Below are 27,397 nucleotides of genomic sequence, written 5' to 3' on the forward strand. Positions count from 1 at the left end.
GAGGTGGCACCATCGGTGGTAGAGGCTGCAGGGAAACAGGTGGCATCATCGGTGGTAGAGGCGCAGGAGAGAAATGGCACCATTGGTGGTAGAGATGGCAGGGAGAGAGGTGAAACCTCGGTGTTAGAGATGGCAGGAGACAGGTGGCACCATCGGTGGTAGAGGCGCAGGAGAGAGGTGGCACCATCGGTGGTAGAGGTAGCACAGACTCAGGATGCCCAGCTTGCTTCAAGGCCCCCTGCACCTCCCCTCCAGACGGGAGCCCGCCTCAGCCAAGGAGGCCGACACCCGGATGGATGCTGCCCTTCCAGCTCCGGCCCCTGTGTCCAGTGCCTCTGGCGAGACCCCTCAGCCTACCTCGGCCCGTCCCTCACTCCTCTCCCCATGGCGGGCAGGTGACCTGCTGAGACCGAGGGGGTTGGGCTGACACCTCCCTCCCAGGCTCCAGGGCGCCCCTGTGACGGCGGGAGGTTGGAACAGCTGCTCGCTGTGGCCCCCTCCCTCCCGCCATGCCCTCCCCGTCACCCAGCCTGAGCCCGAATGATGGTGTCCCTGTCCCAGCAGCTCCTGTGAGCGGCCCGCGGGGCCCCAAGGGAGGCCGGGCAGCCTCGGGCTCACCGGCAGCAGCCAGGGCCCCTCAGGTAGGTCGTTCTCCGCGCGGGTCCGGAGGGCTCGGCTGGCGGTGGAGCCTGCTCTCTGCTGGCGTTCGTGTGGCACCGATTTTTTTCTGTTCCCCAAGGATGCCCCCACGCCCACCATCCCTGTGCATCTGGAGCCCGCAGACCAGCAAGGCCCCCCCGGGGTGCTGGCCCGGGACGGCCAGGCCAGCGCCCCCCAACCCCCTGGTGCTCCGGCCTCAGGGTCCCCCCGGAAGCAGCCGGGGCAGCGGGACGGCGGCTCTCCAGCCAAGACCGTGGGCCGGTTCTCGGTGGTCAGCACCCAGGACGAGTGGACCGTGGGCTCCCCGCACAGCCTGCGGTACTCGGCCCCGCCCGACGTGTACCTGGAGGAGGGGCCCGGCAGCCCGGGCGTGAGGCTGGCCCTGCGGCGGGCGCAGACGGCCTCCGCCCTGGAGGTCTGCCAGGAGCCCCCGTCCAGCGACTCGGGGGACGAGCGCGCGCCCGGGAGGCCGCCGGCGCCCAAGCCGGGCGCCCTGCCCCGCAGCAGCGGCAGCTCGGCCGGCGACTTCGTGAGGAAGGCCGCGGCCCTCCTGCACAGGTCGGCGGGGGCTGGCCCCCCGGGCCCCGAGGCCCCCCGCAGGGCGGGCGTGAAGGTCCCCACCATCAGCGTGACCTCCTTCCACTCCCAGTCGTCCTACATCAGCAGCGACAACGACTCGGAGCCCGAGGACGCGGACATCAGGAAGGAGCTGCAGAGTCTGCGAGAGAAGTAGGTCCCGGGGGCGGGGCGGGCGGGGGGCGGAGGCCCAGGCTGTGCCGTGCACCCGGGCCTGGGCTGGGTGCCGGGCAGCGATCGCCGCTGTGCTGCTGGCCCGGCCCTGGTCTGGGGGCGGTGCCTCTTCACCCCATGGCAGCCCCTCCTGTGGCCTCAGCAGGACAGCGGGTGTCGCCCAGACCAGGCCCCTCACGCTGCCTCTGAGGTGGGGCCACCGCCTGGTCAGGCCCCAGCCAGCTGCACCCGGCCCCCTGGGCAGCAGGACCCACGTGGTGGGAGAGGCTGGCGTCCTGGACAGAAGGCTGAGGGCAGAGCCCTCTGGGGTGGACCCAGGAGCCTGGCCAGCCTCTCCTGCTCCTCCCTCGGGCCCCCTCTGGTGAGGAGGAGGCTCGCCGGCCGAGCACCAGGGCCCTGGCAGCTGCCGGGTCCTCCCCACGGTCTGCACGAGGCAAGCCCGTCTTGGTGCTGTCCACCGGTGGAGGCCGGGAGGGGGCAGGAGAGCTTGCCTGCCCTGCCCCGACCTCCCACCCCCGACCCTCCCCCTGACCCCTGACCCTCGATCCCCACCTGTTGAGGGGCCAGCCCCTCTCCCTCCCCTTCGTCCCAGTCCTGGGCACCCGATCCTTGTTGCTTGCTGCCTGGTGCCTTGTGTGGGACCCCTGGGCACCCGTGGGGGTCCAGGTGCTGCCTCCCACCTGCATTTGCAGTTCTTAGGACCCTGGAGCCCCATCATCTGAGAGGCCCACTTTGGGCAGGAGTTTCAGGGTGCGGGTCTCCCTCAAATCCTGAATCAGACCTTCCAACTGACCCGGTATCTCTCCCCCACTCCAGCCAGCTTCCCCCTTGAAACTTCACACTCTGTGAATCTAATCGGATGCAATAGCACTTTTCTGATTAGAGAACCATTTTTCTAAAACAAAGCTGGCGGGCGTTGAAATCACAATAGGAAAAATTAGAACTTCTTTTCTTCTGCCTCGCCACGAAAACACCTGTTTCCCAGCCGCACGCCGAGGGGTGGGCGCGGCTGCCACAGCCAGTGCTGGCTCTCAGCAGAGGCTTCCACCTGTGCGGCCTGCCGGTCCGCTCTGCCCCGGGGCGGTGCCCGAGCTGGGAGCCCTGGCAGGGCGGGGCTGGCTGACCACGTGTCTCCACTCGCCCTGCGGGCCCTCTGGATGCCCTGGCGCTTGCTCCCTCCCTCGCGGGGAGAACACAGCTGGTAAGCGAGGCGCCTCCCGTGCCGAGTGCCAGCGTTCTTGTTCTCACCTGTGATTGTGAGCATAAATGTGTGCTGGTGTCCATACCCAGCCTCCCCCCAAACCAAAAACAGCCCGCCGAGTCCGAGCCTGGAGGGAACACATCTGTGCAGCTGGTCAGGGCCTGTGATTCCCACGCGGCTGACCTGTAAACAAAAACATTGGGATAAATGCCGCACTGCCCGTGCCTGCAAGCAGCCTGCCCCACACTCCTGTCCGCCTTGGGCCCGAGGCCACCCAGCCCTCCTCTGCCCCCTGCAGGCACCTGCGGGAGATCTCAGAGCTGCAGAGCCAGCAGAAGCAAGAGATCGCAGCGCTGTATCACCGCCTGGGCAGGCCCCTGCCCCCGAACCTGGGGCTCCTGCACACGGCCCCACCCGCCGGCCGCCGGAGGAAGGCCAGCAGGAGCAAGCTGAAGGCCGGGCGGCTGCTGACCCCACTGGTGCAGCAGCTCAAGGTCGTGGCCTCCAGCACAGGTCGGCCCTGTGCCTGCTGGGGGCTGGGCTGGGGGCTGGGCAGGTGCACGCAGGCACCAGACCTGGAAGGGCACTTCTCCACCCCTCACGCGAGTGGGACCATGGGGCTGTGGCCAGAGGAAAGGACGGAGCGGAGCGGCAGGTCTGCTCTGCTCAGGAGCTACAGGGAGGGAGGGAAAGAAGGAGGGGGAGGGAGGAGGGAGGGAGGAGGCTCGGGCTCTCCAGAGCCGGGGCTGATCTTCCCCATGGCTGTTTCCTGGTGTTTCTTAGACATTTGTCACCTTTGGGCAGCCTTGGGGGAGGGGAAGGGTGGTGAGAGCCCAGCACTGAGGCGCCCGCGGTGGAGACCAGTGAGTGGAAACGCTCAGTCGCACCAGGTGGGAAGCGGCCACAAGCCCTCCCTCTGGGTGTCACGTGGCACCGGCAGGGTGCGGGCACAGGTGCGGAGCCGCCGGCCATGTCTCTCAGTGGTGAGGACTCAGTGGTGAGGAGGAGGCTCGCCAGCCGAGCAACCAGGGCCCTCGGAGCTGCCATGTCCTTCCCACGGTCTGCACGAGGCAAGCCCGTCTCGGTGCTGTCCACCGGTGGAGACTGGTCATTCTTCAGTCCTCCCAACACCCACGTGGGTCACCAGCCACACGCCATCCTGCAGGCCTCGGCATCCCCAAGGTCACCCAGCAACGAGCAGAGGGCCGCGCCCCGTGGGGGCCGGCTGCCCTCGCGCCTCATGGCCCTGTCCCTTCTCCCACCCAGGTCACTTGTCAGACTGCAGCCGCGCCCCTCTGGCCCAGGACCCCGCCAGGGCCGGGGCCGGGCCCACCACAGCGGCAGACTCCGGTGGGAAGGCAGTGCAGACCCAGCAGCCTTGCTCCGTGCGGGCCTCCTTGTCTGCAGACATCTGCTCCGGCTTAGCCAGTGACGGGGGCGGAGCCCACGGCCCAGGTGATTCCCAGCTTGCCCGCCGCTGAGCATGTGCCAGCCACGCAGGGCGTGTGGTGTGGTGGGGACGTGAGCTGTGGCCGAGGCTGCCAATGGCTTCGGACAGAGGCGATCCCAGAGCAGCCTCTGGCTGGAGAGTGGGTGGCCACCGTCAGTCTTGCTTTAAGTGGCTCAGAGGGAGGCGTGCTTGGCTAGAGCAACCTGGGGAAGGACTCCTGAGGTCAGACGTGGCGTCTGCTGTGTGGTGTGTGCCGGGTGCCAGGCACTGCCCGCTCTGCCCTGCCCCGTTCCCTGCTAAACATGGGTGCAGAGGGCCGCGGGGGGCCAGGGCGCAGCTCTGGAGCTGGGAGTCGGGCCCTGAGGTGGAAGGGCGTGGACACAGCGGCTGTGCGATGAGGCACTTCTCCCACGCCGTCTCTGCAGAGGCGTGGGGACCGCAGCCACGTCCGGCCCCTGCCCTGCCCCGCACGCGCTCCTGGGCCTGCCTCTCTCCGCTCCAGCGCTTCCTCCTTTCCATTGCGTGGTCAGTGGCTGCGGTCCTCGGGGCTGGGCGAGTGCAGCCATGGATGCTAAGTGGCGAGGCTGGTGTGGCTGGTGGTGCAGGCGCAGCCCGAGACTGTACTTGATGCCTGTCTCTGTTCTCTTCCCTCTATATTCACTTGCAGGCTGGACGGTTTTCCACCCAACGTCTGAGAGAGTGGCCCATAAGTCTAGTAGCAAACCTCGCGCTCGATTCCTCAGTGGACCCGTGTCTGTGTCCATCTGTCTGTATTTGTTCTTTTGTATTTTATCACCTCCCAGCCCTTGGTTCTCCCTCCCCGCTCCCTGTCTCCATCACCTCCATATGCTTTATAGGATGCCTCCCCTACGCCATTGAGCTCATTGATTTAATATCGAAACAGAGCCTTGTCCACACCCACCCATCTGGCCCCAGAGAGCACGGAGCTGCTCGCGGCTCCTGCCGGCACTGGCGGCACATGCAGTGGCCCCCCGCCCACACAGACCCGCCCGGCCCAGGCGCGCTGCACTTCTCTCGTCACCTTGTATTCTCGTGACGTTGGACATACTTTTATTTCTGTGGCTATTGTGACAAATACACACGTCCACTGGCCCAGTTCCAGCCTTCTCTCCATGCGTGACGTGCTTCACACGTGTCTGGACTTTGAAGACATGCATGTGAACGAGATAGTGCTGGCAGGTCACCGTAAAAGGCCCGTGTCACAACATGCAGAACCCCCGCCCCTGCATGCGGACATGGTTCACCCAGCCCCTCCGAGGCCTCTAGCTCCTGCACTGCACCCGGTGGCTCTCCCTGGCCTCGGGCTAGCGAGGCAGCCGGCTGTGCAGCCCACAAGCCCCTGACAGCACTCAGTCCCAGCCGCCCACGCCCCGGTGCCCTCCTGGGACCCGGACATGTGCCTGGGAATGGGGTACCTGCTCAGGGCTCTCCCAAATTGTTTCTCATCCCTCAGATGGATTGGCAAGGGAATCAAAAGCTGTGGGCTTCTAGATTTTTGTTTTTAACAGACAAATTAAGCTTTTTGCCAATTGGATTGGACATGCTGGTGTGGGCGTGTGGTCTTTTGCTTGTACAATAAAGATACATTGTGCTTGCTGGGACCTGAGGCCACGCCCACAGGAGGCACCCATCCCCCCAGAGGGCACGGCTCCTCCCAGGCAGCAGGCGGGTGGCAGGCGGGGACCAGGGAGAAGGGCTCTGTTCATGGACAGATGCTGGACAGATGGGGGGCGCGGGCTGCTGGGTAGTTGCCGGGTCAGGTGGGGGCCAGCTCTCCTCAGTCCTCGCCGTGGCGCGGGAGCTGCGGTGTGAGCACATGGGTCCCCAGGCGTCTCCTGGCAGAGGGCCTTGGTCCCTGCGGGAGGGCCGCCGCGCAGATGGGTGGTCCATGCGAGCAGGGGTTCCCCAGGGCCACGCCAGCCTCAGGCCATCACCACTCCCTGCACAGCCCTCTGGTTCTGCTTTTAGGGGTTTCCTTTTTTTTTCACTGTAACTTATTTTCCAACATAAAAGACAAACTTGAGGCTGAGCAGGGACCGGAGACTAGGTTTTGCTGCTGCCCTGGCCTGGGGGGAGGAGTGTGAGGCACAGGCAGAGCGGACGGGCCTGGCCCGGGGTAGGGGGAGGTTTCAGGGGCACCCACTGCCGGCTGGCCTGCTCCCTCGGCTGCTGCGAGGGCGATGATCCTGCTGTTTGCACAGCCCAGCCCGTGTTCAGGCCGTGACGTGGTCCCCTGGCTCAGGCTCTGTCTGGACTTGAAGACATGCTATGAGTTTCTAGATTGTTGTTTTGTGGGGCGAGGAGCGAGCAGCCTGCACTGGGCCCTCTTGTCGGGGGCATGAAGCCGTGAGCTCCCAGCTGGGGCTGCAACACCCAGGACCCCTCCCTTCGGTGCTGGTCCCCCCCTCGGCTCCGGGAGCTCCTGTCAGCAGGTGCCTGGTGACCAGGGGCCCACAACAGGGAAGGACATTGGTCTGGCAGCTGAGAGGTTGGTCACGGGGAGGTGGAGCAGAGCTGGAGTCCGGGTGCGAGCCCGCCTAAGCCGGAGGGTAGCAGAGGGTTTCGGTTCTCCCCCTAAAAGGAACAGGAGATGAGTCTTTGGAAAAGTCAGCCGTGTGTGAAGTTCAGAAGCTCCCTGGACTCAGAGATGAGGCAGGTGGCGATGGTGGTGCCTCCGCAGAGCTGTGGGCAGTGCCAGGCGCTGGAAGGCGGTGCCTGGGGGAGAGGTGGCCAGGCCTGGGCCGAGAGCAAGGCGGGCGCCCGGGGCGGGCAACCCTGCCGACTCCCGAGCTGCTGCTCCCCCTGCAGGCCCCGGCCCGGTGGACGGCGGGGCCGCCCTTCGGGCTGCGGAGCAAAGGTGTCCTGGTGCCCTGCTGTCAGCCGGGCCCTCTCCTCCCTCCTCGGGGACGTCGTGTGCTCCGGGCCTTTGGCTCATGCCCGGTTTCCTCGCTGCGGCAAGGTTATCTCTGGGGCCTGAGGCTCACTGGCATGTTCCCTCCGGCCTCCTGGGTGGCTCTGCTGTGGGGGCTGTGGGAGAGGCCCGGGGGCAAGGAGGAGAGCCTCCATGCAGCCTGCAGGCTGTCCGAGGGCTGGCCTGGGCCTGGGCCTGTGTGGCCCAGACGCTGCCGCAGGGCCTGCTCCACAGCCAGTGGGACTTGCCTCCGCTGGGAGGTTGGTGGCTCAGTCCACAGACACCAGAGCAGTGCATGGGCGCCACCTCGTGTCCTCTCTGCCAGACCCAGTGCGCACAGCCACTGTCGGGGTGCACCACCCCTCAGCGACGTGCCTCATCGGGCGGTGGGCAGTGGGGAGCCCCACAGGGCCGGCCTCCGACAGCACCTGAGCATCATCCCCCCCACCCCACCCCCGTTTATAAGCGCCCCCTCAGGCACCGGCGAGGGGAGGCATCGCCTGGCAGCCAGCCAGAGGCCGGGGAGGTGGAGGTGGCGCCCAGCCGGCTGGCTGTCCATGCCAGGAGCAGCCCTGTGCCTGTGCCGGGGTGAGCGGGCGAAGGCGGGCCCTGGCACCCCTGCCGCCACGCGCTGACAGAGCAGCCGCGGCCTCCGTGCTGCCCGCAGCACGGACCTTCCTGGTGTCCTGGGCCGGAGGCTGGCTCCTCCTCCCGGGGCCTTGGCCGAGGACGGAGTCCTGCAGGGACACCTCTCTCCACAGGAAACTAGGGGTGGGGCTGGTCTGCTTTTCACCCCGACACCCCGAGGCCTCCCTCCTCGGGTTCCCTGTGGGGCCTGTGTCGGCCCCACGGCTCCTGGCGCCTCGCTGTGCCGAAGCCTGCGGCGGAGCCAGGCGCACCACAGTGCATGTGGGCGTGGCGAGCAGCCAGGGCGGGCGGCGCAGGCCGGGGACAGGCCGAGGGCCAGGGCTGTGGGCGCCAGCACCCGTGGCCCAGCGGCGTGAGCGCAGACATGGCTGGAAGTCCCTCGGAGGGCCCGGCTGTCTGTGCTCGGCTTTCCCTGCCTGTCAGGCGTGGGGCGGGCCTGTGTGGCTCCACCTGAGCACGGTGGCCGTGGCCGCCGGCCCGGGTTCCCGTGAGGTCCCTGGGCTTCCACTGCAGACCTCCGGGTCTGAGCCGGCACCCGGCCGCGGTGGCCGTCCAGGAGGACGGAGCCAGCCCTGCCCCAGAACGGCGGCCTGGCGGCCGCTCAGAACCCACTGGGCTGTGGAAACCCGGCTGGTGTTCAGGCCCGTGTCCTGGGTCACGCTGGGGCCTGCTACAGGCTAGGCGCTAAGGCTCCCCCCTCCCCCGAGAGCATGACAGGGTGCACAGACAGGCTCACCCGGGCGGGGGTCTGGCTGTGCTTGTCCCTCTGCTTTTCTGTGCTCCTTGGAGCCGCAGGATGAAGGGAGCCCGGCGCGCTGTGCGGGCCTCCGGGGCGCGTGCTGGGGCTGCAGCCCCGAGTGGCGTGGGTGTGCCAGGGCCTGCTGCTGTGAGGGCCGTGGCGGGAGCCAGACCCTCCCTGCACAGCCTTGCTGAGTGACCTTGGGGATGGCCGAGCCCCTGTGTCCCACCTCAGCTCCGGACTCCCTCTCCGCTCCCTCTCCGCTCTCTGGGGCAGACTGTCAGGGCGGCCGACGCTGAGGTCAGCGTGCGCCGTCCGTCCGTCCGCACAGACGGGCCTGCAGTGCTGGCGGGGCCGCCTGCCTGCCTGCCGGGAGGAGACACCAGACCCAGTGGAAGAGAATCGCCCCTGCTCTCCCTCCCCAGACAGGCCTGCCTGCCCTCCTCCCGCGCTGGCCTCAGCCCGCAAAGCAATGTATCTTTTTGCACTCGGAAAGCCCCATGGCCTGAGGGCGGCCGGCTCCAGAGCCAGCTCACACCTGGCGGCCGGGGCCTCCCAGAGCCCTGCCTTAGAGCCGAGTGGTGAGCGCGGCCCTTTTCTTGGGTTGGTTTCTTTTTCTTTCCTTTTTTGGGATGTGTTTCTAGAGATGCACTCTTCTCTCTGAACGTGGGCTTGGCCTGCACCTCCGCCCTCAGCGAGCTCACCAGCTGCACCCCGAGCCGAGCCGGGGCGCCCAGAGCCCGAGGCCGTCCTTCCGCTCGGCCGCCGGCCCTGCTCCTCCTCGCACGCCGACGACTCCCTTAGAGTGGCTTGTCCCGTGCTGCCGCCGGCCTAACCCTGTGGTCTGTGTCGTTCTCTCTCCCTTGCAGGGTCTGCCTTGAAGCGTCTCTGTCTAGGCAAAGAGCACAGCAGTCGTAATTATCAGTTTTTCACTCGTCCGCTCTCCATCGCATGGGCTTTCTGTGGCTAGTGGCCCTCGGCTTCCGCGGCCGCCTGCAACCCAGGGCCGGCGGGCGGCAGGCGTGGGCCTGCACTGTGCCCGCCCTCCGTGGGCACCACTCACCACTGCCTGGCAGGGCAGCCCCCGGCGGTGCCCCTTTCATCTCTGTGGGTCTGAGTGTGCATTCCGGTCAGTTCGCCTCTAAAGCTGCCTCCGGACATCACACGTACCCATCGCTGATTGGCTCCTTTTCCAAACCTAGGAAGGAGGGCTCCCGTGGGTGCTCAGGAGGGTGCCAGGGCGGGGGCGGGCAGAGCGGGACCACCTGTCTGGCCGCCCGCCGCTCATCTCGTGCCTTTTTCATTTTTTTATTTTCTGGCTGAAACATTCATGTAGACATAGCTCCCGTGTGTAGCCTCTCATTACTAACGCTCAACTGTTGTGTCTGCTTTTTTGTTGCTCGCCACCGAAGTAGACTACACTTTGCAATGGCTTGTTTGAAGAGATGGTCATTGGGTTACTTTTAAATGCGTAACTTAAAAGAGTGGCCAATTCAAAATTGCCAACCAGAAATTCTGTGTTGAAGAAAGGGAGGGGCACCATTTTTTAAAAGTGAAACGTCCTGTTTTGGTCGTTGAAAACACACCTTTTAGTGGCGTGGGCAGTGCCCTGCCTTTGCCAGCTCTGAGCCGCGGTCAGGCCCCACAGCCTTACTCCTGCTCCAGCTGTGGGGCAGCCTCAGGCGGCGCCTAGATGGCGGGCCCATGGCAGGTGGAAGGCTCTAGGTCTGTGCCCTTTATCAGCACCGCCCCCAGTGCTCTGGCCAGCAGAGGTGCAACTTCTGTGTCTTAAATTCAAACACCACGCCACTGAGTCCCAGCAGTGCCAGCGACCCGCCCACACACAGCTGTGTGCCCCGAGCAGCCCCTCGGCGTCCTCACGTCGGAGCTGAGCGTGCTGGCCAGACGGTTGCCTCCCATCCGCACCAGGAGGTTCCTTCCCGAGCCCTCCCGGGTCTGGCAGGCCGAGCAGCGTGGGCACAGAGTGGATGCTGCAGCGGCCCTGTCGCCCGCCTGGCTGAGGAGGGGTGATGCCCAGGCCCCCCGGCCTGCTGAGTGCTTCACACGCCCACGGCGGGCACGCGGGTCCCTAATCAGACCATCTCCTGAAGCAAGGCGTTGCCTGGCCTGTGCGAGACCATTGAGCGTGCAGCCGGCCCGTCGCCGTGGTGAGGCCGCCAACGCTGCCTGTGTGCCTCCCCAGGGTCCTCCACCAGCAGCCTGGCCCCGGGCCCCGAGCCGGGCGCCCCCGCCCCGCACGCCCAGGCGCAGGTGAACAACAGCAACAACAAGAAGGGCACCTTCACGGACGACCTGCACAGGCTGGTGGACCAGTGGGCCAGCCAGGCGGCCGGGGCCCCGCCGCTGAAGCCGTCGCTGAACCAGCTGAAGCAGACGCAGAAGCTGCAGGACATGGAGGTGGCCGCCAGCTGGCCCCCAGCCTCCAGCGAGGTTCGGGCTGTAAGTGGGGCGCGGCGGGGTCAGAGGACAGCATGGGAGCTGGGCTGTGACCTCAGGTTTCAGCAGAGCAGCAGCTGGGTACATGTAGGTGGCCTGGGTACATGTAGGTGGTGCCCCGGGTCTGGTGAAATCAGGCCAGGGATGTAGGGGGCCTGCATACTGCCCTCAGGGGCACCTTGTTGGGCTCGGGTACGGGGGGCAGAAGCCAGGAGCTGTTGTCTGACCGTGTGGCTGTGAGTCTGCACCCGCAGAGGGTGCTCCCGGTCCAGGGTTCCAGAGGGATTATGCGAGGCGTGCTCTCCCGAGGTGTTTGCAGAGTTCGCGGGTGAGGCCGTCTGGTCTCAGAGTTCTTTTTTGAGTGTGGGCTGCCCTCCTGTGACCTTTTCTTTTGAGAAATGCCAGCACCTGGGGCAGGTCAGCGTTCTGCAGGGCTCTCAGTGCCTCGCCTGCACGCTGTGGCTGACCTTTGCTACTTTGTCCCAGCCTCCATCCCGGGAGGGTAAGGTTTCGCTAATGGGTTCCATTTCTTTTATAGTTTTAGAACAGTGTGGAGTTTCTCTTTCTGTTAAACTCTGCTTTTCTAGCAATTGGTACTTCTCTAATTTATCCAAGTTTTCACATTAATTGTCATTAAAGTTCATGACCTGCCCATGCGAAGCAGCTGGGCACCCCAATAGGGTCTGTGAACGGCATTTGCCTTTTCAAGCAACTCTTCTTGGCTCTGATATTCTTTATTGTGTGTTTCATGGAGTTCTTCCTTTTAGTCTTTCTTTCCTTCTGTCTGTGGGTTGCCATTTTTGTACAGGAAGTTTGTTGCGATGTGCAGATCCTATTTCCCCTTGGAGCACAGGCTTCAGCTGCGGAATTCCCAAGTTTCTGTTACGTAGCATTTTCTTTGACCTTCAGCTCAAAATATTTGCAATTTAATTTTAAATACTTTATTAATTTCCTCGTGATCTTTGTATTGACCGTTTGTTTATTTTTTGTTGTTTGGTTTTTTGTTTTGTTTTGTTTTGTCTAATTGAACTGATTAGAACAAACTGAGTTTTCAGTTTGTTAAACGTTGCGGGACTGGCTGTCAGGCTTGGTCACACCGCACGGAGGATGGCGGCCGCCCCTTCCTTCCCTCCAATGGCCCTCCCCGCCTGAGCCTCGCTCCCTCCTCTCTGGGGCCGCAGCCCCGCTGGCAGGCACACCGCCTCTGGGCTGACTCCTCGTGGCCCTTCTCCCTGACTCTGCGGCACAGCTGAGCCCCCCGTGCAGCCCCAGGCCCTGCGAGCCCACCTGGACCGGCGTCCGCTCCACGGCTGGCCCCACGCTGCTCAGCCGGGCCATGCCTTGGCCTCCCCCGGCTGCTCACCAGTGGCTTTGTGTGTTGGTTTGTTCATTATTTTTATGAATATCTAAGTAACAACTTACCGATTTAATCCTGCTGAGTGAGGTTCCGTAGCATTCAGAACATTCACAATGTTGTACAGTCATCGCCCTGTCCACATTAGACCATGCTCACTGTCCCAGGCTGAGGGGCGCCTCAGACTGCCTGCCCCGGGCCTGGCTGCCCCCGTAGCTCCTCTGCGTCCGGCTCCCGCAGGCAGGGCACGGCTGGCGCCTCTGGAAGTGCAGTCACGTGGCCTTTGCCCTTCCCTCCGGCTTTCTGCACTTCATGGTATTCGTGTGGTAGCATGTTTTAGAACTTCATTCTTCCCCCTAATTTTTAAAGATTGTGTAAAATACATATAACAAAATTTGCCATCCTAATCATTTTAAGTGCCAGTTCATTGGCATTGAGTACATTAACACTGTTGTTCAACCATCACCACCATCCATCTCCAGAACTGGTTTATCTTGCACCACTGAAATTCTGTGCCATTGAAAACACCTCCCTACAGAAGCTCCGCCCCCGGCCACCACCGCTGCCTCCTGCCTTTATGACTCTGACTCTCTAGGTCAGGTCCCCATGTGAGTGGAATCACACAGTATTTGTCATTTCGTACCTGGCTTATTTCACCTTGCATAATGCTCTCATGGTTCACCCGTATTGTAGGCTGTGGCAGAATGTCCTTCCTTTTCAAGGCTGGATAACATTCCATATACCACATTTTGTTTATTCACTGATCCACCCATGGATGGTTGGGTTGCTTCTGCCTTTTAGCTGTTCTGAATAATGCTGCTGTGAACGTGTTTGAGACCCTGCTGTGAGTTCTTCCATCCATATACTCAGCAGTGGAATCACTAGATCACATGGTAATTCTGTTTTTAATTTTTTAAGGAATTGCCAAATTGTTTTTTACGGTGGGTTGAACCATTTTATGTTCCCACCATCATACACAGAGGTTCCAGTTTCTCCTCATTTTTGTCAATACTTTCTATTGTTGTCTTCTTTTTAAAATAGGTGTAGTATCTCATTGTAGCTTTAATTTGCATTTCTGTAGTGATTAGTGATGTTGAAATGTTTTCATTTGCTTATTGGCCCTTTGTATGTCTTCTTTGAAAAAATAACATTTCAAGTCCTCTACCCATTTTAAAATAGCATTGCTTTCTTGTTGAGTTTTAGGAGTTCTGTATTCTGGATATTTATACCTTACCAGACATATGGTTTGCAAATATTTTGTGTCATTGTGTGGGTTGCTTTTTTATCCTGTGGATAGTGCCTTTTGATACACAAAAGTTTTTAATTTTCATGAAGACCAATTTATCTATTTTTTTTTTCTTTTGTTGCCTCTGTCTTTGGTGTCGTAGCCAAGAAATCATTGCCAAATCCAAAGTCATGAAGATTCCCCTATGATTCCTTCTCAGAGTTTAATCATCCATGTGCTATTCAGATTTTGGCTCTTACATTTATCCCTTTAATCTATTCTTTTGCATATGGATGTCCAGTTTTCCTACAATATTTGTTGAAAAGACTGTCCTTTCTCCATTGAATGGAGTTGGCACCCTTGCTAAAAGTCAGTTGACCAAATGTCTCTATTCTATTCCATTGGTCTCTATGTCTGTCCTTTTGCTAGTATCATACTTTCTGTAGCTTTATGGTAAGCTTTGAAACCAGCCAGTGTAAGTCCTTCAACTTTGTGTTTCTTGGTTATTGGCCATCCCTCAAGAATCCTAATGGTGTGTGTGTGTGTGTGTGTGTGTGTGTGTGTGTGTACATGCGCGCATGCTTTTAGGATGACTTTTTTTTTTTTAATAATGCCATTGAGATTTTAATAGTGATTGCATTAAATCTGTATATCACTTTGGGTAGTATTAACATATTAATAATACTAAGTCTTTCAATCCATAAACATTGCATGCCTTATTTGTGTCTTTCTTAATTTCTTTTTGTAATTTTTTTTAGTTTTCAGTGTCTTACTCTTTCAACTCTTTATATTTACTCCTATTCTTATCTATACTATTGTGAGTATATTGTGTTCTTAATTTATTTTTTAGATTACTCATCATTCATGCATGGAAACTTTGAAACTTTGCTAAATTTATGAATTAGTTCTAACAGGTTTTTTGGTGGATTTTTAGTGCCATCTACATAAAAGATCATGTCACCTCTGCATAGAGATAATTTTACTTTTCATTTCTAATATTGTTGCCTTTTACTTATTTTTTTTCTTGCCTAATTTCTCTGGCTAGACCTTCTAATGCTGTATTAAATAGAAGTGGCAAAAGCAAATATCCTTGTCTTGTTTCTAATTTTAAATCTTTTACCATTGAATATGATATTATTTGTGTGTGTTTTAGATATGTATATCAGGCCTCTATGATATTGAGGAAGTGCATTCTGTTTCTAGTTTCTTGAGTGCTTTTATTATGAAAAAGTTAATTTTGTCAAATGCTTTTGCTGCATTAATTATGAATGGTATATCACATTGATTTTCATATGTTAAACCAACCTTGCATTCCTGGGATAAAACCCAGCTAGTCATGGTGTATACTCCTTCTAATATGCTCCTGAATTCATTTTGCTAATATATATATTTTCTTTTTTCTGACTAATATTTTATTGAAGTTTTTGCCATCAATATTCATCAGGAGTATTAATCTGTAATTTTCTTGTTTTGTGTTTATCTGGTTTTGGTATCAGGGTAATGCTGGCCACATAGATTGAGTTAGGAAGTGTTCCCACCTCTTCAACTTTTAAGAAGAGATTAAGAAAGATTTTGTATTCTTTCTCTTTTAAACGGTGGAATTCACCAGTGAAGTCATCTAGTCCTGGGCTTTTCTTTTTTGAGAGGTTTTTGATTACTGATTCAATTTCACTATTGCTATAGGCCTATTCAGATTTTCTGTTTCTTCTAAGGTGAGTTATGGTAAAAGAAATCTTTTTGTTTTATGTGAGTTATCCAGCTGGTAGCTAAAACTTTGTCAATTTGTTCATCTTTTCAAAGAATTAATTTTGGTTTCATTGATTTTTCTCTATTGTTTTTATATTCTTTGTTTTGTTTATCTTTATTATAATATATAATTAGTTTATTAATTTAAGATCTTCTATTTTTTAATACAGGATTTACAGCTATAAATTTTCCTCTGAGAATTTCTTTCTCTTTGTCTGAAATATAGATGTGTTGTCTCTTCATTTGTCCCAAGGTACTTTCTAATTTTCCTAACTCTGGTTAAGAGTAAACAACTAAATTTGTTGTTTAATTTCTGCACATGTGTCAGTCTTCTAGTGTTTTTTTGTTATTGATTTCTAATTTCATTAATTGTGTTAGAAAAGATACTTTGTATAATTTTAATCTTTTAAAATGGATTAAGACTTGTTTCATAGCTTACTATATATCCTATTTTGGAGAATCATCCATGTGCTATTGAAAAGAAATTATATTCTAGCCCAGCTTGTGTTGCTTAGTGATTGAACATCAACTATGAACCAGGAGGTCACGGTTTAATTCCTGGTCAGGGCATATGGCCAGGTGATGGGCTTGATCCGCCAGTATGGGGCGTGCAGGAAGCAGCCTATCAATGATTCTCTCTCATCATTGATGTTTCTATCTCTCTATTCCTCTCCCTTTCTCTTTTCAGTCGATAAAAATATAAAAAAGAAAGTATATTCTGCTATTGTAGGTTGGAGTATTTTGTAAATATTTCTTAGGGCTAATTGGCTTATGGGGATGTTCAGGTCTCTTTCCTTACTGATGGGTCCAATTGTTCTATTTATTGGGAGTGAAGTATTGACGTCTATAACTATTAGTGTAGAATTCTCTAATTCTCTCTCTCTCTTTGTATCATTATTAAGTTGGAGCTCTGTTGTTAGATACGTATAAATTTATATATCTTGATGGATCCAATGTAATATCCTTCTTTATCTCTTATAACCTTTTTTGACTTAAAATTTATTTGGTCTGATAATAAAATAGTCACTCAGCTCTCTTTTTCATCCTTTTACTTTCAACCTCTTTGTGTCTTTGTATCTAAAAGGAGTCGCTTACAGATAAGCATATAGATTAATGAAGCTTTTTTATTCATTCTATCAATCTCTGCTTATTAATTGGAAAGTTTAATCCCCTTACATTTAAAGTAATTATGGGGATAGAGAAACCAAGATGGCGGCACAGGTAAACGCCTAACTGCAGCCTCGCACAACAATTTAAAAAAAATACAACTAAAATTCAAAATGGACATAATCCAGACTACAGGAAAGTTGACTGACTGGAAATTCTACAACTAGAAGGAAAGAGAAAACCAGAAGGAAAACCAGAGGAGCTGTAAAAGCCTAAAGTGCAGAGACACAGTGTGCACGTGGGGAGAGGACGGAGTCGGAGAGGAGGGGGCGGTTGAGTGCCTGGCTGATGTTCCCCAGAGGGAAGGAGATAAAAGCTCCGGACTGTGCTGAACCCCAGTTCCCACTGCGCTGAACCCCAGTTCTGGACGAGACCCTGAGGACCCAGGTTCATACAGAAGGAATCTGGGCTGTAAGACAGAAACTCAGGGGAGCAGCGAAAGGCAGAGTCCCGGACACACACACATTGTGCGCAGAGGACGGACTGTTGACTGTGCCGCTGGATTGCCCTAGCAGGAAGGAAACAAAAGCTCTGGACTGTGCTGAGCCCCAGTTCCGACTGCACTGAACCCCAGTTCTAGGCCAGACCCTGGGGATTCAGGCTCATATGGAGGGAATCTGGGCTGTAAGGTGGAAACTCGGGAGCAGCAAAAGGCAGAGTCCTGGAGGTGTGCACAATTGCCCTAGTGGGGAGGAGACAAAAGCTCCGAACTGCACTGAACCCCACTTCCAACTCCACTTCCAACTGCACTTGGAGTGCAGTTCTGGGCTCATTGGGGGAGAGACTAGACTGTCTAATAGTGGCGAAACTCAAGGGCACCTTTCTTTCAGAGGTGCTTGCAGCAAGTACCAAAGGACACTGAGGAACACAGACTCAGGAACCTCATAAGGCGGGGCTGACAGGAAGCCAAGGCTGTAGGCTCCACCCTGAAACTCTGCCCCATCCAACCTGAGCACAGAGGCTTTTGCAGTTTTCCAAATCTAGTCAAATAAGGCTGTCTCCTGGCATAGACACAGCTGATCCTCACAGCCGATTGGCCTGGAGGTCAGTTCCTCCCAGTGATACCAACAAGAATCAAGACTTAACTACAATAAGACTATACACACAGTCCACAAAGGGGTGCACCAAGAGTGTCCACCTCAGGTAACTAACTGGGAGGCTGACCCACTGGGCCATATAGGACACCAAACACGCAAAGCCACCCTACCAACTCAGGGAAGCAGCAAAAATGCTGAGACAAGGAAACAGATCACAAACCAAAGAAATGGAGGACAACAAGTGACTAGATATAGAGTTCAAACCCACATTATAAGGTTTTTCAAGAATTTCCTAGAAAATGCCAATAAAATAAATGAGACCTATGAGGATATGAAAAGAAATCAACTAGAAATAAAGAATACATTGTCTGAAATAAAAAATATTATGCAGAGTCCTAAAAACAGAATGAAAGATAACAAGAATCAAGTCAAAAATTTGGAACATAAAGAGCCAGAAGACACTCCTCCACAGAAGCAAGAAGATAAGAGAATCCAGAAACTTGAAGATATGTAAGAAACCTCTGGGACAACTTGAAACAAACCAACATCAGAATTATGGGGGTCCCAGAATAAGAGAGAGAGCAAGATACTGAAAACATACTGGAAGAAATAGTGACAGAAAACTTCACCCACCTGTGAAAGAATTATACTTACAAGTCCAGAAAGCACACAGAATCCCAAACAAAAGGATTCCAAAGAGGACCACACCAAGACACATCATAATTAAAATTCCAAGAGCAAAAGACAAAGAGAGAATATTAAAAGCAGCAAGAGAAAAGCAGGTAATTACCTATAAAGGAGCACCCATATGATTGTCAGTTAATTTCTCAACAGAAACCATGCAGGCCAGAAGGAAATGGCAAGAAATATTCAAGGTGATGAATAGGAAGAACCTACAGCCAAAAATACTCTACCCAGTAAAGCTATCACTCAGAATCAAAGGCCAGATAAAGATCTTCACAAATAAAAAAAAGCTAAAGGAGTTCATCACCGCCAAACCAGAATTATATGAATTGCTGAAGGGGGTTCTTTAGGAAGAGGAAGAAAATAAAGATAAAAATTATGAACAACAAATATGTGACTATCAACAAGGGAATCTAAAAACCAAGGAAATTAAAAAACCTGATGATCAATATTAACTGGTGAATATAATAGAATCAGAGGTTTGGAAAGGGATGGACTGATGATTCTCGGGGAAAAGGGGAGATGGGGGTGTTGGAAGAGACTGAACATAAACTGTGCACCTATGGATGAGGACAGTGGGTGGTGGGGAAAGGGCAGAGGGTGGGTTGGGAACCTGGTGGAGGGGAGCAATGGAGGGGGTGCGGAAATGAGGAACATTTGTAATAATATGAAAAATAAAGATTTAAATAAATAAATAAAGTAATTTTGGGAAGGAAGGACTTCTGCCATTTATTTTCTATATAACATGTTTTTATTCCTCAATTTCTCCATTATTGCTTTTAAAAATATATTTGTACTCAGCCAGTGTGTTTCAGTGGTTGAGAATTGACCTATGAACCAGGAGGTCCCAGTTTGATTCCTGGTCAGGGTATTTGCCCAGTTTGCAGCTCATTCCCCAATAGGGGGTGTACAGGAGGCAGTATATCAATGATTCTCTCTCATTGATATTTCTATTTCTCTACCTCTCCCTTCCTCTCTGAAATAGAAGTTCTTTATAGTGCATAATTTTGATTCCCTTTCTGTTTACCTTTAGGAGATTACAATTAACATATTAAATTTATCACACCTAGTTTGAATGATACCAACTCTTTTAAATAGTATATAAATACTCAGCTCCTCCATATTTCCATCCTACCCTCTTTGTATTGTTTTTGTCACAGATTGAATTTTTTAAAATATATATATTTTTTTATTTCAGAGAGGAAGGGAGAGGGAGAAAGAGATGGAAACATCAATGATGAGAGAGAATCATTGATCAGCTGCCTTCTTTACACTCCCCACTGGGGGTTGAGCCCGCAACCCAGGCATGTGCCCTTGACTAGCATCAAACCTGAGACCCTTCAATCCACAGGCCAACAATCTCTCCACTAAGCCATACTAGCTAGGGCTGAATTTTTTAATGTTGTGTGCCTATTAACATACATTTATAATTATTATTTATTACACTTGCCTTTTAAGTTATACATGGGGAAAAAAGGAATTAAAACGAAAGTCCAATATATTCACCTGTGTAGTTACTTTCTTTTTTCTCCATAGGGCTCTAAGTTACCACCTATTATTCCTTCATTTCAGCCTAAAGAACTCCCTTCAGCATTTCTTGTGGGGCAGATTTTTTAGAAGCAACCTCTTTAGTTTTTGTTTATCTAAGAGTCTTAATTTCTCCTTCATTCTTGAAGGATTATGTCATTAGACATAGAATTCTTGGTTGACAGACTTTTCTTTCTGTTCTTCAAGTGTTTCTTTTACTGATCTCTCTTCTCCATCTTAGATGCTCATAATGCATAAGTTGGGTTGCTTAATAGTATCCTACAAATACCTTAGGCTCTGTATACTTTTCTTTATTCTTTTTCTCTTTCTGCTTCCCACACTCCTTAATTTCAATTATGTGGTTTCAAGTTTGTAATTATGTACTCTGCCTGCTCTGTCTGCTGTTGGTTCCCTCCAGTAGAATTTTAAATTTCAGTTCTTGTATTTTAGCTCTCATATTTCTGTTTGGTTCCTTTTATAATTTCTGTCTCTATTGATATTCTCATGTTGTTCATCTGCCATTTTCCTGGTTTCCTGTTTTTTCATGGTTTCCTTTAGCTCTGTCAGCATATTTAAGATAGCTGATTTACCCTAGCCTGTTTAGTCTGATAATAGAGTGTTGGCCCTCAGACTGAAGGGTCTTAGGTTCAATTCCGGTCAAGAACACAGAGTTCAGGTGCAGGTTTGATCCTTGGCCCTGGTTTGGACGTGAGGCAGTCATTCGATGTGTTTGTCTCACATCAGTATTTCTCTCTGTCTCTCCCCCTCCTTCCACTCTCTCTAAAAATCAGTGGAAAAAATTATCCTTGGGTGAGGATTAACGACGACAATAACAAAGACCGCTGATTTAAAGTCTTTGTTTAGTATTAATAACTCCAAAATCTAGACTTCCTCAGGAGTGGTTTCTGCTAATTATTTTCCCCTTTGTATGAGCCATGCTTTTCTAATTATTTGCATGTTTTGTGGTTTCACATTGAAAACAGGACATTTGAATTTTTAAGTAGTAACTCTGAAAATCACATTCTCATTTCCCCCAGTACTTGCTGGCTTTATTTGTTGAAGACTTAGCTTGTGTTTAGCCATTGTTTTGACTAAGATTTTCTTGAACACCAGGAGCTTAATTTGCCTGAACCTTTACTTCTTATTTCACTAATAGTGAAGACTTAGGACCCAATCAGGTCTTTTCTGTACAGTATCTTGCTCTGGGCATGCACATGGCTGTCTAGATTCCCTAGTACACAATACTTTTGAATATCCTAATATCCCAAAGAAACTCTCTTGCATGCTTTCCTATCCTGGCTGTAGGCAGCTTGTGTATGTTTCAGTCATGATCTTTGGCTCTGAGCAATTGTGGATGTTTTGATTGTCTTGCAATGTTTTTAGTCATACAAGCCATTTTTCTGCCCTGATCAGACAGAGATATGTGAACCTTGTGTCAGCCCTTCCGGTGTGTCAGGTGGCCTCCAGACAGATTAGGACAGATATACAAAATAATCTGTGAATAAGATCTCTGTCCCCTCCAGAACCATGGGCCAGGGTTCCACCCTGGGAATGTAGCCTGCCTTCAAGATAGCTCTAAAGCCAGGGAGGGAATGGGCCAAGGGCCAGTAAAATACCACAGTGCTTTCCTACTTTGAAAATTTTGCCTTTTTCTTTACTTGCCTTTTGCTTCTACTTGATTGCTATAAACCTTTAGCTGTTCTCTGAAGTTTGGATAAAGTTAGTTCTGACAGTTTCTGGTCATTCTTTCAGTGCTTCCGTGGAAAGATAAAAGTTTGGAGCTACCTACTCTTCTTTGCTGACATCACTCTTAATGAGTTTCTCTGTGTTTGTGTATATTCTGTCCATTATTGAAAGAGGAATTTTTAAATTTACCATCACGGTCATGGGTTTGTGTATTTCTTATTGTAGTTCTTTTGTTTTTTGCTATATATTTTTTGAAGCTATGTTATTGGGTATATTCAAATTTACATTTATCATGTCTGACTTGTGAGTTGAACTTTTAATATTACCAAGTATTTCTATTATGATTTAAAAATATTTTTTTTTTATTGCCCTAGCTTGTCTGGCTCAGTGGATAGAGTGTCAGCCTGCGGAATAAAGAGTCCCAGGTTCAATTCTGGCCAAGGGTTCATGCCCAGGTTGTGGGCTTGATCCCCAGAAGGGAGCATGCAGGAGGCAGCCTATCAATGATTCCTTCTCATCATTGATATTTTTGTCTCTCTCTCCCTCTCCTTCCCCCTCAAAAGTCAATAAAAATATTTTTTAAATATATTTTTATTTAATTCAGAAAAGAAGGGAGAGGGAGAGAAAGATAGAAACATCAATGATGAGAAACCAAGATGGCGGCATAGGTAAATACCTAAATTGCTGCCTCACACAAGAATTACAAAATTACAACTAAAAGACAAAACGTCTATCACCCAGAACCATAGGAAAGCTGGCTGAGTGGATATTCTACAACTAGAAGGAAAGAGCAAAGAGCATTGAGATATGCACAGCGCTGAAAAGCTGAGGTATGGAGGCGCGCATATTGGGCTGACAGCGGGCGACTGGGTGCTTTTTGAAACCTGAAGGGAGATAAGTTCCCGATTACTCTGAACTCCAGTTTCTGGGGAGACACTGGGGATGCAAACCCCTACAGGGAGAAGCTGGACTGTCTGCCATCAGGTTGGAAAGTGAGAGTGACTTTCTTGCAGAGATGCACCCAGAAATCATTGTTTACTGCACTGGGGTGCTGGACGCAGAGATGCGGAAACTCAGAGTTGCAGAGATGGCTGACTGGCAGTCATTGCTGTTTGCCATGCCTAGCCTAGGGACTCCTTGAGACCCTGCTCCACACAATCTACAAACCCACCCAAGCTGCAAACAGTGGTTTTTGCATAAAAATGGCCTGCCATATTGCAGCTTAACCTAACAAACTGAAGCTCTGGTCAGACAGCTCCAAAACCTCCAAACCCCAAGCGAAGAGGAGGAAACTGTAGTACTCACTGTAGCTCCTGCAAGATGGCCTCAGACAGTAGCTGACCTGAACCCCATCGGAGATCCAGAAGCCAGTGTATCTGGTGGTCAGTATGAGACACCAGATTACAACTCCTCACATCCATAAGTGACACATTCAAGAGGCAGACTCAGTGAGCACCAAAACCCCATGGAAACAAGTCCTGCCCCATAAGGGTGTCTCCAGCGCAGCAGTTATAGACACAGCGGGTCCTCACAGCCAAATGGCTTGGAGGTCACTACCTCCCAGTGAAACCAACAAAAATCAAGAGTTAACTACAAACTGACAAAGACATAGATCCAGATACATGGAAGCATGCAAAAGACTGAGCATTCTCAAAGGGAAGGGGATGGGTGGGGGATGGGTAGAGGGAGTAGAGGAGGGAAAGAGATCAACCAAATAACTACATGTATATATACATAACCCATGGACACAGAAAATAATGGGGCCTGGGGAGGGGCTAGAAGTGGGGGGGGGGGGGAAGTGTAACATCTGTAATATTTTTAACAATAAAGATTTTTTTTTTTAAGTTAACTACAACAAGGCTGTGAACAGTCCACAGGGAGGCCAACCCATTTTGCCATATAGGACACCTAGCACACAAAGCCACCCTACCAACTCAGTGAAGCAGCAAAAATGTGGAGACAAACACCACAAATGAAGGAAACGGAGGAAAACAAATGACTAGATATAGAGTTTAAAACCACAGTTATAAGGTTTTTTAAGAATTTTCTAGAAAAGGCCAATAAATTTAATGACACCCTCAAAGATATGAAAAAGGACCAACTAGAAATTAAACATACATTAACGGAAATAAAAAAATATTATACAGAGACACAACAGCAGACTAGAGGAATTCAAGAATCAAGTAAAAGATTTGAAATACAAAGAAGCAAAAAAAGCACTCAACTGGGAAAACAAAAAGAAAAAAGAATCCAAAAATGTGAAGATAGTATAAGAAGCCTCTTGAATGACTTCGAGCATACCAACATCAAAATTATGGAAGTGCCAGAAGAAGAGAGAGCTCAAGATACTGAAAACATACTGGAAGAAATAATGATAGAAAACTTCCCCCACCTGGTGAAAGAAATAGACTTACAAGTCCAGGAAGGACAAAACACACCAAACAAAAGGAATCCAGAGGACCACACCAAAGACACATCATAATTAAAATGCCAAGAGCAAAAGACAAAGAGAAAATCTTAAAAGCAGCAAAAGAAAAACAGTTAATTACCTACAAGGGAGCACCCATACAATTGTCAGCTGATTTCTCAACAGAAACTATGCAGGCCAGACGGAATGGCAAGAAATATTCAAAGTGATGAATAGCAAGAACCTACAACCAAGATTACTCTACCCAGCAAAGCTATCATTCAGAATTGAAGGTCAGATAAAGAGCTTCACAGATAAGAAAAAGCTAAAGAAGTTCAATACCACCAAACCACTATTAGATGAAATGCTGAGAGGTATTCTTTAAGAAGAGGAAAAAGAAGGAAAAAATAAAGATAAAAATTATGTACAACAAATACATATCTATCAACAATTGAACCTAAAAATCAAGTGATGAATTAAAAATCTGAGGAACAGCTGAAACCGGTTTGGCTCAGTGGATAGAGCATTGGCCTGCGGACTAAAAGGTCCCAGATTCGATTCCGGTCAAGGGCATGTACATTGGTTGCGGGCACATCCCCAGTACGGGATGTGAAAGAGGCAGCTGATCAATGATTCTCTCTCATCTATGTTTCTAACTCTCTGTCCCTCTCTCGTCCTCTCTGTAAAAAAGTCAATAAAATATATATTTTTTTAAATCTGAAGAACAGAATAAACTGGTGAATATAATAGGAATGGATTGATAATTCTCAGGGGGAAAGGGATGTGGGGGATACGGGAAGGGACTGGACAAAAATCGTACACCTATGGATGAGGACAATGGGGGAGAGGTAAGGGCAGAGGGTGGGTGGGAACCAGGTGGAAGGTAGCTATGGAGGGGGGGGGGGAGAAACAATTGTAATAATCTGAATAATAAAGATTTATTAAATTTTTTAAAAAGGAAACATCAATGATGAGAATCATTGATCGGCTGCCTTCAGCATGCTCCCTACTGGGATTGAGCCACAGCCTGAGCATGAGCCCTGACTGGGAATCGAACTGTCACCTCCTGATTCATGGGTCAGCACTCAACCACTGAAGCACAACAGCTGTGCTCTATTATGATTTTTGTCTTTATATGTACTTTGTCTGAAATTACTTTAACTATACTAGGTTGTGTTGGATTATTATTTACATTGTGTAAGATTTCCCATTTTTTACTTTCAGTCTTTATACCCTTATATTTTAGATGTAGCTCTTATAAACAACACATAATTTGGGTCTGTTTATTTTTTGTCTTTAAATTATTTTATTTTCATTTAATGTAAATTATGAAAGTCTATCTTTTTCTTAGCCATTCTCTAGACATTACAAAGACCATAAAACCCTTTAACTGCATTTACTTCCCTCCTGGCATTTATTGTTTAAATTATATATGGCCTTTCAATCCCATAACACAGTTTTTTACACAGTTAGTATTCATCTATTTCCATGTTTACTAATTGTGCCATTTCATTCCTTCTTGCCTCTGATCTTCCATATGGAATCATCCAGAAGATCCTTTATGTGTACCAATGACTATCTTTTCAGTTTTGGTCTAAAAATGTCTTTATTTCATTAGCGTTCTTGGAGGATATTTTCAATAATTACACAATTCATGTTGACATTTTCATTCCATTGTTATTTAGATACACTGGTTTTTGGTGGAAGTAGGCTGCCAATCTATATGTTGCTCCTTTGAAGATGATAAATTATTTTTCTTCTGGTTTCTAATAGTTTAATTTTCAGAATATCTGTTACTTATGTGGTGCCCAAGAATATAAATTTTTATCCTGCTTAGACTTCATGACTCCAGGGTTTGATTTCTTTGTCAAGTTTTATCTCTCCCCTCCACCCCCCCCCCCCATTACTGTTCCCATGCTGCTCCTGCTGACTCTGCCACTCCTCTCATTCTAAGACTCCAGTCCACTTGTCATTTTATTTATGTATGTATTTATTTGAGAAGAAGGAAGAGGGGGAGAAAGAGAAACATTGGTGTGAGAGCAAAACATAAACTGGCTGCATCCTGCACTGGCCCTGCGGGAGATCGAACCCCAGTCGGGGCACATGCCCTGATCAGGAATTGAACCGGAAACCTTTTGGTGCCACATCAGCCAGGGCCACCTGAGAGGTGTTTTACTCTATCCCTGACCTCTTACATGTTTTCTCTTCTTTTCTCTCTCGATACTTTATTCTGGGTATTTTTACAGTCTCCAGTTCTCTGCCAAGTTCTCAGTCTCCTTTCTCCTCCACTTAGTATTTTACAGTTTTCTGTTGTGACTTTTCTAAGAAGTGTGTGTGGAGTATTACATTTGAAAGTTTATCTGTAAAAGGAATTTGAAGCCTTAGAAGTTTTTGTTTTGTTTGCCTTTGGGCACTTTTACACCTTCTTTTTGGCTATCTCGTGTAAAGCTCCAGGTCAGGGAACTTTCTACTTAAAAGTTGCAGTAACTCGAAGAAATGCAGCTGAGCAGAGTCGAGAACTGCTCAGAGGGAAGGCTGCGCCATCTTACCAGGAAAGGAAGAGCTTCTCTGAGGCCTGGAAAACCCACAGCAGAGGAGTCCATCGAGCAGCTGTGATGCCCCAATCGGCGCAAACACGTGGATTCAAGGGAGTTCTTCAGTCACCCACGGAAAGTAGAAGAAACACCACATAACCAGACATCCTGAAAAGAGAGACCATGGGGAGACAAAGAAATAGCCAGCATATGAAAGAAAAGCAGGCATCACTAGAAAAGGAAGTAAACGAGTCAGAGGCAAGCAACCTACCAGAGCAAGAATTCAGAGTAATGATCATAGGATGGCTAAAAAGAATGGAAGAGAAATTTGACAATAACCAAAAAGAAATGAGGAAGAACCATGAGGAATTGAAGAAGAACCGAGAAGAAATAAAAAATGACATTGCTACCATGAAGAACTAAATAGAAAGCATCAAGAGTAGACTAAATGAAGCAGAGGACCGCATCAGTGAGCTAGAAGACAAGATGGAAAAAAATACCCAATTAGAGCAGCTTCTAGAAAAAAAAAATTAAAAAGCAGGAGGAGAGCCTACGGGAGCTTTGGGACAATACAAAACAAAACAATATTAGAAAAATAGGGGTTACAGAAGGAAAGGAAACTGAGGTAGACATGGAAAATGTATTTCAAGAAATAATGACAGAAAACTTTCCTGAGATAGAGAAGAAAAAACCCACACAAATCCAAGATGCTCACAGAGTCCCAAGCAAAATTAATCCCAGAAGACCGACGCCAAGGCACATTATAATTAAATTGGCAAACACCAACAACAAAGTAAGAATCTTAAAAGCAGCCAGAGAGAGACAGAAAGTTACATATAAAAGAACCCCCATCAGACTAACAACTGATTTCTCAACAGAAACTTATCAGGCCAGAAGGGAATGGGATGAAATATACAAAGTCATGCAAAGGAAGGGTCTGAATCCAAGAATACTGTACCCAGCAAGGCTATCAATCAAAATTGAAGGTGAAATCAGGAGCTTCACAGATAAAAAAAAGACTAAAGGAATTTATCTCCACCAAACCAGCAATGCAAGAAGTCCTAAAGAGTCTGCTGTAAAAATAAATAAATAGGAAGCAAAGAAGGAACACAGGGGTATAGAATAAAAATGGCGTCAAATGAGTACCTATCATTAATAACTTTAAATGTAAATGGTTTAAATGCTCCAATCAA

At 50.5% G+C, this 27,397-nt stretch overlaps 1 protein-coding gene across 12 annotated transcripts in view; it reads left to right on the plus strand.

Moving 5' to 3' along the window:
- Nucleotides 1-27,397, plus strand: part of WNK2 (WNK lysine deficient protein kinase 2) — a 120,967-nt gene that overhangs the window by 84,645 nt on the left and 8,925 nt on the right. For 2 of the 12 annotated variants that reach the window (XM_045578758.1, XM_036430174.2), the window contains exons 22-28: nucleotides 562-641; nucleotides 740-1,389; nucleotides 2,910-3,124; nucleotides 3,878-4,066; nucleotides 4,729-4,827; nucleotides 9,250-9,294; nucleotides 10,584-10,840. In XM_045578758.1, coding sequence (XP_045434714.1) covers nucleotides 562-641; nucleotides 740-1,389; nucleotides 2,910-3,124; nucleotides 3,878-4,066; nucleotides 4,729-4,827; nucleotides 9,250-9,294; nucleotides 10,584-10,840 — 1,535 coding nt within the window. Of the gene's footprint in view, nucleotides 1-561; nucleotides 642-739; nucleotides 1,390-2,909; nucleotides 3,125-3,877; nucleotides 4,067-4,728; nucleotides 4,828-9,249; nucleotides 9,295-10,583; nucleotides 10,850-27,397 lie in introns of all 12 variants that reach the window. The other 10 variants (XM_045578760.1, XM_045578757.1, XM_045578755.1 and 7 more) reach the window with 8 other exon arrangements.

Source organism: Pipistrellus kuhlii, unplaced genomic scaffold (genome assembly GCF_014108245.1).
Source record: "Pipistrellus kuhlii isolate mPipKuh1 unplaced genomic scaffold, mPipKuh1.p scaffold_m20_p_102, whole genome shotgun sequence".
Lineage (NCBI taxonomy): Eukaryota > Metazoa > Chordata > Mammalia > Chiroptera > Vespertilionidae > Pipistrellus > Pipistrellus kuhlii.